This window comes from Penaeus vannamei, chromosome 8, assembly GCF_042767895.1.
Source record: "Penaeus vannamei isolate JL-2024 chromosome 8, ASM4276789v1, whole genome shotgun sequence".
NCBI lineage: Eukaryota > Metazoa > Arthropoda > Malacostraca > Decapoda > Penaeidae > Penaeus > Penaeus vannamei.
Genome location: NC_091556.1, coordinates 41,946,440 through 41,956,439, shown reverse-complemented (window position 1 = coordinate 41,956,439; position 10,000 = coordinate 41,946,440). Strand labels below are relative to the sequence as shown.

Sequence of the window (10,000 nt, the reverse complement as noted above, 5' to 3'; positions counted from 1 at the left end):
GAGAGAGAGAGAGAGAGAATGGGAGAGCGAGAGAGAGAGAATGGGAGAGCGAGAGAATGGGAGAGCGAGAGAATGGGAGAGCGAGAGAATGGGAGAGCGAGAGAATGGGAGAGCGAGAGAATGGGAGAGCGAGAGAATGGGAGAGAGAGAGAATGAGAGGGAGAGAGAGAGAATGGGAGAGAGAGAGAATGGAGAGAGAGAGACTGGGAGAGAGAGAGACTGGGAGAGAGAGAGACTGGGAGAGAGAGAGACTGGGAGAGAGAGAGACTGGGAGAGAGAGAGAGAGAGAGAGAGAGAGAGAGAGAGAGAGAGAGAGAGAGTAGAGAGAAGGAGAGAGAGAGAGAGAGAGAGAGAGAGAGGGGGGGGGGGTGGGGGGGAGGGGGGGGGGGGAGATGGCGGGAGGTGGGGGGGGGGGGGGGGGGGGGGGGGGGGGGGGATGCAGGGAGGGAGATACCAGAGAGTATCACACATACCAGTTGTACAAATGATCATGAAACAACTACAAGTTTTGAGCATCTTTATTTCAACAAAAATAACATTTCTGACATGTATGATGTGAGAGTAGGGCGGCGGGGGGCGGGAGGCCGCGGGAGTGTCCCCCCCTCGCCGCCCTCAACAAGTGGAAGGTCTGTACACATCGGACTACCCCACGCCAGCCGGGCCGGTCTGCGGGGGGCTTTGGAATGAACTTGTCTGAATTTATAGCAGCGGGTGGGCGCCGATACTGCCCGGCGAGGACAGCTTTGTTCTCTACCATGGTCTGTGTGGCCTCTGCCGTCACCACTATCCACGGAGGAGGGGCGGGTGGGCGGTGGGCGTTGGGCTGGGGGAGGCCCGGGGCAGGGGGGAAGGGCAATCAGGTTCTCTGGGGCGTCATGATCCAGTGGGGTTCAACACTGGGGGTGGCGACGAGAAGTGTTAAGACTGATAAATACTCGAGGGCTGCGGGAGCGGGGAAGAGATCACTAGTGAAAAGGGGGAGACGCGCGGGGACGGGGAAGGGGGAGGGGAGCGGGAGACGGACGGTGGCGGGGCATCGAATGACGGTAGACACACGGGCCTGTAATCAATGAGGCAGCCTCACACCCAGAGCCTGAGTATTAACACAAACCACCTACTTACTCGTATATACACATACAGTTGGGGTAGCTTTGTACACCAGAGTGCGGCTTGACAACACTAGTCCACAAAACAGATCACAGATAACACTTATCACGGCAGTCGACCAGTCCAGGGATCATTATCGTCACTCGTCATCGCTCACAGGTTCAACACTAGGTTCATAGCCTTGGGCGTGGCGGCCGCTGTTGGCGTTACTACTGGTGGTGGAGGCCGTGGTAGCGGGAGGGGGTGCGCCAGGCGGCCCTCCGTGCCCTCGGAACCCAGTGTACGTGTAAGGATACTGGCTTCCCGACACTGTATTGGCGGGCGGGTAACTGGGGCGATCCCCACCACAGTCGCCCCCCTTGGGCCCCCCTGGCTTGTTCCCGCCCATGTCAGCGCCGGTCTTGGAGGGCGGGTGGGCGTCCCGCGGCGACTCGTCGATCACCATCTCGTCTGACTGGGGGGAATTGGCCGCCTCTTCGCGCGCAGCGGCAGCGGCGGCAACAGCCTCCTCGCGTCTGTCTCGTACCATGTCTCCACCTGTGGACCGTGGACGCGATGGGGGCCGCTCAGCAGCTTCTAGTCTTGCTCTCTTCTTGGCAGCATCTTCCATGTCGTAGTGAGCATTCTGCTGAGGGGCTGACTGCTGTGGAGGCGGAGGGGGAGGCTGCTGCTGCTGGTGCTGGGAGACGGGAGTGCCGGACCGAGGCCGCCGATCGTCATGCACACGCTGCTTGTCCGATTCTTGGGTTTCTGGCGTTCTCATCACTTGAGCTATTTTACACCGCACATACTCGAATACCTCCTCCTTGGACTGGGGTGGCGGGGGATAGGGTCTTTTGCGTTGCCAAGGAGGGTTTGGATCAGTGTGGTTGAGGTCTGCCGGGGGCTGGGCAGACGACGTGGGAGGCGATATGGGCTCCACTGGGAAGCTTCCTGCTGGAGCTGCGGGTGGTGTTCGCATTTTGTGGTCCGGTCTTGGGGACACCGACTGCGCAATCCGGATAATTTTTCGTTCATCCGGCGCTAAATGTTGAGCAGAGAGGTGGTGGGAGCTGGGTGGCGCCGTGGTGGGCGGCGGGCGGTGAGGGGAGCGAGATTCCAGCCGCTCCTTGCCACTCTCCTTGTCGTGGCCACGCATCTTCCAAGGGTCGTAGCCCACCTGAGACACCGTGACGGCAGGAGGGCCGCCAGACCCGACTAGAGGCCGCCCTTCGGTGCGCAAGATCTCGAAGGACCGGCTGTATGGCATGTGCGGGCCTCCCATCTTGCGCCCGTCCCCACTGGACAGTTCTCGGTGGATCATCTGGTCTAGGTGCGCCTGCATTGACTTGGGCTGCGAGCCAGGGTGGTGGGACGCGGCGTGGAGGCTGGCGCCGAGGCCCTCCTTGTGGTTCACGGGGTTGGGAGGCCGAGGCTCAGGGCCGTCCTCGACCATCACCACCTCCTCCTTGTTCATGGGTGCGGCAGGAGATCGAACGCGCTTGTCTAACTCGACCACTTGCAATGCCACTTCACCGTCTCGTCTGTACGTCCTTTGGTCTCCTCCTCCTCCACCTGCACTGCCTCCCCTCTCTCCACCAGCACCACTAGTTCCACAACTGCTGCCTCCACTGCAGCCTCCCCCGCCACCTCCACCACCTCCACCAGTGCCACAATCCCCACTATTATGATTAATTTGCTGCGTTATGATTCGGTCAATCAGGTTAGCGGCTGTCATCGTCTCGTCCGGATTCCGGTGCTTCTGCGCCTGCGCGTTCTTCGGGTCATCCTTCCTGAAGCAGGCGGCCATGTCGCGGGCCACCTCCGCCTCCAAGTTGGCCTTGCCGTCGGGGTTCTTGGCTATCCTGTGTCTGTCCACGGCCTCGTAGTAGCCCCTCTCCCCCTGGGGCGGGGGGACGCGGCCGTCGTGCTTGTCCCGGTCTATGGTGCGCACGTTCCGCACGGAGTCCGTGAAGTGCTTCTCGAAGCCCTCCAGCTGCCGGTTCTCGTGGTGGGACGGCGGCCGCGCCTCCCGTCTCATCTCGGGCATGGCGTAGCCCACGTTGCTGCGCTGCGCCACGGCGATGTCGACGAAGGCGTGGAAATTGTCCGAGCCCGACGGGTGGCGCGGGGAGTAGCGGTTGGGCTCCAGCTGCGGCGAGATACTTTTGGGCGGCGGTACGGCGTGTGGGGTGAGTTTGCTGCCGGTGGGCCGACGCTGAATCACGCCCACCCTGGGGGGCGGCGTGGGCGTGGACACACCTGGAGACCTGAAGTCGTGAGGCGAGGGCGCCGGGTCACTCGTGGGAGGCGTGGGCGTAGCGTCACGAGCGGAGGCTGGGGAAGGCGGAGGTCTGGACACCCGATCGACAGGGTGATACACCGGGGCCGAAGGCTGCGCGGGCGGCTGGTACGAGCCGTGCCCTGGGGGGCCTCCCGGGGGGCCTCCCGGGTAGTAGATTCTGGGGTCCATGCTGTGGGCCATCCGGTGGTCGATGCCTCGCAGCTCCGGGGGCCGGTGGTCCACCGTCCGGATGTCGATGGTGCGCGGGTCGACCGGCCGGGCCTCCATGATCCTGCTGACGGAGGTGGTCCCTGGCAACGTGCGGTGGTCGCGGGGGTCGCTCTGGGGGCTGTGGTCCCTCCCGCGGGGGGACACGAGCGCCTCCTTCTCAGACACGGCGCGCCGTCCGTGCATCTGCTGGGAGGTGATGTAGTCATTGGCGATGATCTGGCGGGAGCTGATCTGAGATTCAGAGTAGGGCGGTCGCGTTGCATACGGGTAGTTGGTGTACGGGTAGGTGGTGGTGGGCGGCGCCGAGGAGATGGGCGGCCGCGGCCCACGGTACGAGTGCTCGCGCTCGTACTGCGGGTTCAGCGACGGCCGCGGGATGATCTCGACGCCGCTGCCGGGCCGCGGCTCGTACACCACGCCCACCACGTCCTTGTACAGGTTGCCGGAAATCCTCTTCTGCTCGTGGTGCATGGGCGTGCCCTGCGTGATGGAGCCGCCCTCCTTGCCCATGCCGCTCTTGGGCATCATGTCGAAGCGCGCCGGCTGCGTGATGGGCACCGACACGATGGGCGGCGGGTTGACGGGCGTGCCGTGCGTGATGGAGCCCACGTGCAGCGGCTTCTCGGCCTTGACGGAGATGCGCGATGCCACGCTCACCGGCTGCTGCGCCGAGTGCTGGCTGCGCACGGTCAGCGGCGGCGGCGGCGCCATGCTGGGCTTGCTCTTGGAGGACTGCGTGTGCTGCGGGCGCACGTGCGTGGCGTACACCAGGGGCTGCGCTCCGCTGGGCGCCACGTTGGTCATGATGGAGGACGCCGGGTGCGGCAGCGCGCGCGCGTCCGAGATGAAGGCCGACGGAGACTTGTTGCGCGGGTCGGCGTAGGCCCACGGCTCGTGGCTCGGCGGCTTGCTGTAGCTCGGGGTGGAGTTGGAGTGCGCCTGCGGGGGCGGCTCCTTGTTGGTGATGGTCAGCTCGGCGCCGCCACGCACCGTCAGCGGCAGGTCGCGGGACAGCGGCGCGGCCGGCGGCGGCGGCGGCGGCTGGTGGGACTGGTGCGGCTGGTGCGGCTGCGGCGGGTGGTGGAAGTGGGTCGGGTGGGCGTGGTGTGCGGGCGGCTGCTTCGGGGGCGGCGACCGGTCCCGCTTGCGGACGCTGAGATCGAGTCCCTCGCACTGCGTGTCCTGCGTGTCGAAGGTGCTGGCGTCGCTGGGCGGCAGGCCGTCGCGGGGGTCGTTGTACCTGCCGGGCGTGTGCAGGCGCTGCTCTCGGTGGAAGTCGCGGCGGGCGGGGGCCGCCAGCGGCTGCGGCGGCTGCCCGCGCCCGAAGTTCGACGCCTTCAGGATGGACTCGATGGTGGGGGGGTCCTTGGAGTTGACGTTCGAGGAGCACGGGTCCTCCAGGGACTTCTCTATGGCGATGTAGATGAGGTCCCGCACGTTGCTGGGATCCGGGTTTTGAACTATATTGGTGGGTGGCGTGGGCGAGGGCTTGGCGTGGGCGGGCGGGTGCTGCGGCTTGCGCTCGCCGGGGTGCGGGATGTGCTGCACCTCGGGCGAGTCCCGGCCGGCGCCGCTCTGGCCCTCGTCGGCGCTGGCCGTGGCCGACGAGTCGTAGTCCTCGCGCACGCTGGGGGGCTGCGGCGCCACGGGCGGCGGCGGCTCCTTCATCAGGCCTTCGCCGGGGCCCGCCGCCTCGCGCTTCTCTGCACCGCGAGGAAAACACATTAGTGACACGCCCGAAGGCACTCGGCATATGGCACGAATATCAAACTCATCATTTAGCAGTATGGTTCATGAAGGACAGAGAATGAGAGAAAATAAAACTAATATGTACTCTTCAACATGGCTACGCAACATGCAGATACAAGGAAGTTGCAACAGCGATACAAAGCTACTCTATCCCGCTCATGTCTCATCGCTCTGCTCTCGCTGTGGCTTGGCATTCATGTGAAACGAACATTACTGTACGACAAACAAAAATGTAGATAGATAGACAGGCAGATGGATTCACACGTTACCAATTTCGTTTCCATACACTCACTGTAATAAAGCATAAAAAATCCAGTCACACGCGCTCGCATGGCCATTCACTCACGCCTGGTTTTCGCTACGTACACACACTGTCAATGTCACATCATCGCAAAGCACCGATTTAGCCAGCTCTCTCTCTCTCTCTCTCTCTCTCTCTCTCTCTCTCTCTCTCTCTCTCTCTCTCTCTCTCTCTCTCTCTCTCTCTCTCTCTCTCTCTCTCTCACACACACACACACACACACACACACACACACACACACACACACACACACACACACACACTCACACTCACACTCACACTCACACTCACACTCGCTCACGCATACAAACACCTATTCACCCACCCACCCACCTACATACATTCACCCACTTCCCACCCACCTACACCCACACACACACACACACACGCGCGCGCCAATCCTCTCCCTCACCATCGATATTGTTTTGGTGCGCGGGGCCAGGTGAGGGCGCCGAGGTGGTGTCCGAGTCGGGGCCCGTGGGCAGGGCCGGCAGGGGGCCCTCGTCGCAACTGGACGTGGACGACCCGCTCTCCTCCTCGTCCGTCACCGTGGGGGGTCCGTCTCCCTTGCCTACGAGGCGGCCAAGGGGGAAGGAGGGGGAAGGCGGAATTGGGGAGGGGGAAGGGGAATTGGGGATGGAGGAAGGAAGGAAGTGGGAAATGGGAAGTTGGGGAGTTAGAGAGGGAGGGGGAATGGGGAATAGGGGAGGGAGGAAGGAAGCGGGACATGGGGGGGAGGGGGAATGGAGGAAGGACGGAATAGTAAAATGGGTAGGATGTGATGGGAGGGGAGAGGAGGAAGAGAAAAAAAAAGAAAATGAGAAAAAAACAACAATTACAAGATGCTACATATATCTATTTTTTCATCTACTGCCAATCCAAATTTACGAAAGGCTAAAATAGTAACAACAATGGTAATAATGATGATAATAGTAGCAATAATAACAACAGTAGTAGTAGTAATAATAATATTATTAGCAACCATGATAAAAGTGCTAATGTGCATATCACGAAAAAAAAAAAATAATTTAGAACCAAATCAGAGATAAAGAATAAAAAAACGTGAAAATAAGAACAAGAAGAACAAGAAGAAGAAGAAAACAATAATAATAATAATAATAATAAAGGAGAAAGGACACAACGGCTTCCACCTGACTCCTCCTCCTTACCTCGCGCCTTACGGTACTCCGCCACGATCTCGTCAAACTTGTACTTCTTTTTGAAATTGAAGTAGAAGCTCTTGCACTGCCCCTCGGTCTTGCTCGGGACCCGCTCGGCAACCTTGGACCAATGGCAGCCGACCTGTGACCAAGGGGACGGGGAGAAAAGAGAAAGAGAACGTGAGAATAACGAAGCCAAAGACACAGACGAACACGAGACAAACGGACACAACACACACACACACACGGAGTCCGACTCGTCATAATAAATTCCATACTCACGAAACCCCCCCAATAAAAGACCCATATAAAAAGACAACAACATAAATCAAAACAAAAAAAAACAAGCAAACAAACAAGAAACCAAAGCCCCCGCACCTCCCGCAGCGCCGATCGGAGGGCGTCCAGATCCTCGTCGGACCAGCGGCTCGGGTCCACGGGCTCCTCGGCATCCGGCCCCAGCTTGCGTGTGATGCGGTTGTGGCACGCGGAGCAACACTTGGTGCAGTCGCTCGGGATCTCTGCAAGGGAAGAGCCGGGTTAGGAGGGCGGCTGAGAAGGGATTGAGGGTGGGCAGGAGAGGGGGGAGAGGTGGAGGGAAGGGGAGGGGAGAGAGGTGGAGGGAAGGGGAGGGGAGAGAGGGGAGGGAAGGGAAGGGAGAGAGGGGGAGGGAAGGGAAGGGGAGAGAGGGGGAGGAAGGGAAGGGAGGGAAAAGGTAAGGGGAGAGAGGTGGAGGGAAGGAAGAGAGGTAAAAGGGAGGGGAAAAGGGAAGGGGAGAGAGGTGGAGGGAAGGGAAGAGAGGCAAAAGGGAAGGGGAGAGAGGGTGGAGGAAAGGAAGAGAGGTAAAGGGGAGGGAAAAGGGAAGGGAGAGCGGTGAAGGAGAGGGGAGGGAAAGGAAGAGAGATAGAAATGAAGGTAAGGTAAAGGGAAGGGAATTAAAGTGGAAGGGGGAAAAGTGTGAGACCTGAAGTAAGGGGGGGAGAGCAAGGGGAGAGGCAGGCTTAAGGAGGGGAGAGGAGAGGGGGCAAAAAAAAAAGAGATACAAATACTTTTGCAATATTGACAGAGCGCAATCTGATATCAGAGTAGAGGCTAGATACACGATCGAGGAAGCGAAAGCACAAAATGGAAAAAAGGGCGGGATGCTTCCTGCGCCGGAGAGAAAAAGGCGCTGCTTCCGAGCCTCCGCCTCCGCCTCCGCCTCCGCCTCCTCCTCCTCCTCCTCCTCCTCCAGCCGAGCGTGGCTTCATCAACGTTTCTGCAATACTCACGGAACTCTTTAATGATGGGCTCTTTGACTTGGGGCGGGAGGTCGGCCCAGCGCGACGGGAGCGGCCGCAGGCGCTTGCCTCTCCACTTGGGCGTCGGGCACGTCGGGATGGGACACCTGCAAAACCCGCACAAACAATACCAATTAGCATACATCGTGGGCCGGGCGCTCGCGGGCTATTGGCAAAACACAAGGAATCAAATGGCGAAGCCCGATTCCTGGGCGGAAGGCCAAGGAACATGACGTCAGTGACACTTACTGCCTGACCCTGACCCTGGTGGCGCGGCACTTGCACGAGGTGCACACTCGAGGGTTGGGCGGTAGGTGCGCCTCCGACAGGCCGTAGCGGGACGCCTGGCCCGCCGCCACCGGCCGGGACTGGCCGAAGTGCTCCAGCTGGGCGTTGCACACCACGCACTCGTGAGGACCTCCTTTGCCTGCGGGAGAAGAAAGGGCGGTTAGTGGACTGCGAAGGAGGAGCGAAAGGGCTGCGCCGAGCCGAAAACCTTAATCTGAATTCCCGGAGGAGACGGGGCGTCCTGAAGGATATGCCCCGCCCGAGCAGGACGCAGATGCTGCAAAGGGAGAGAGGGAGGGAGAGAGAGGTAAGTGGGGAGAGAGGGAGAGGTAAGTGGGGAGGGAGGGAGAGAGGTAAGTCGGTAGCTCGGGAGGGAAGGGAAGGGAAGGGAAACAGGTGCGCCGCAGCGGAACAAGGATCAGGTGCTCCAGGGGTGAAGAGGTGTGTGGCGGTGTTGGCAACACTGGTAGCGTCGGGAGGGTCGTGTTGACAGAAGCATTTGGCGGATGAATGCCTGGAGAGAGCCGTGTTTGCCCGCGGTCTCCACCACTCCACCTAACACAGATTACTTGCTGAAATATGCATGCTCTACCACAGCTACCACATGCCTTTACCAAAACTACCATCCCCGCCGCCGCCGCCGCCGCCGCCGCCGCGCCCGGCACATCGCCCTTCAATCCGACGCGCCGTCCCGGACAGGGCCAGGCAGGCGCAGGATGTCACCGTCGGATCCTCACGGGGGAGAGGGAGAGGGAGAGGGAGAGGGAGAGGGAGAGGGAGAGGGAGAGGGAGAGGGAGAGGGAGAGAAGGAGAGGGAGAGGGGGAGAGATCCTCATGGGGGAGAGGGAAAGGGAGAGGGGGGAGAGGGAGAGGGAGAGGGAGAGGGAGAGGGAGAGAGGAGGAGAGGGAGAGAGGAAGATCAGGAGGAGGGCAAATAGCAAAAGGAGGAGAAATATGGGCAATGAGAACAGGAAGAGGAGTAAAAAGGAGCAACGAACCGAAAAGAAAACAAAAAAAAAAATATTGCGCGACACACCCAATGAATCTCCTTTTCTCCGACTCCCTTTCCTTCCCCCCCCTCCCCCCTTCTTCCCCTAAATCTTTACCATCCCACCATCAGGAGAGGGGAGAAGAGGGAAGGGGAAGAGAGGGGAGTCGAGGGGAGAGGAAGAAAGGGAAGGGGAGGCGAAGGGAGAGCAGAGTAGAGTAGAGAAGAGAAGAGAAAGGAAGAAAAAAAAAAAAAATAAAACAAGAGAAGGGGAAGATAAATGAACCCCAACGAGATGATCTTCCTCCCCACCCCCACCTCCTTTCTCCCCCCCCCCCCGCCCACCCCCATAACCCCTTCTTCTTGCAGCGGGAGATTAAACACGGGCGGGAAATCAATAGCGCGAATTAGCGGCGATGAAAGGCCGATAGGCGGTTAGGCGGGGGCGTGGGGAGGGGGTGAGGGGGGGAGAAGGGAATGAGAGGGGAGAGGGGGAAGAAGAAGGGGGTGAGGGGGGGGGAGAAGGGAATGAGAGAGGAGGGAGAGGGGGAAGAAGGGGGTGAGAGGGAGAGGGGGAAGAAGGGGGTGAGAGGGAGAGGGGGAAGAAGGGGTGAGAGGAGAGAAGGGAAGAGG

At 60.4% G+C, this 10,000-nt stretch overlaps 1 protein-coding gene across 8 annotated transcripts in view; it reads right to left on the bottom strand.

Moving 5' to 3' along the window:
• Nucleotides 1-504: 504 nt before the first annotated feature.
• The window catches only part of LOC113823729 (nuclear receptor corepressor 2), an 87,817-nt gene continuing 78,321 nt past the window's right edge, over nucleotides 505-10,000 (bottom strand). For 5 of the 8 annotated variants that reach the window (XM_070124675.1, XM_070124682.1, XM_070124676.1 and 2 more), the window contains 6 exons: nucleotides 8,341-8,518; nucleotides 8,083-8,207; nucleotides 7,190-7,332; nucleotides 6,821-6,953; nucleotides 6,064-6,222; nucleotides 505-5,304 (listed from right to left, as the gene is read on the bottom strand). In XM_070124675.1, coding sequence (XP_069980776.1) covers nucleotides 1,247-5,304; nucleotides 6,064-6,222; nucleotides 6,821-6,953; nucleotides 7,190-7,332; nucleotides 8,083-8,207; nucleotides 8,341-8,518 — 4,796 coding nt within the window. In that variant the 3' untranslated portion in view covers nucleotides 505-1,246. The remainder of the gene's footprint in view (nucleotides 5,305-6,063; nucleotides 6,223-6,820; nucleotides 6,954-7,189; nucleotides 7,333-8,082; nucleotides 8,208-8,340; nucleotides 8,519-10,000) is intronic. The other 3 variants (XM_070124677.1, XM_070124678.1, XM_070124683.1) reach the window with 1 other exon arrangement.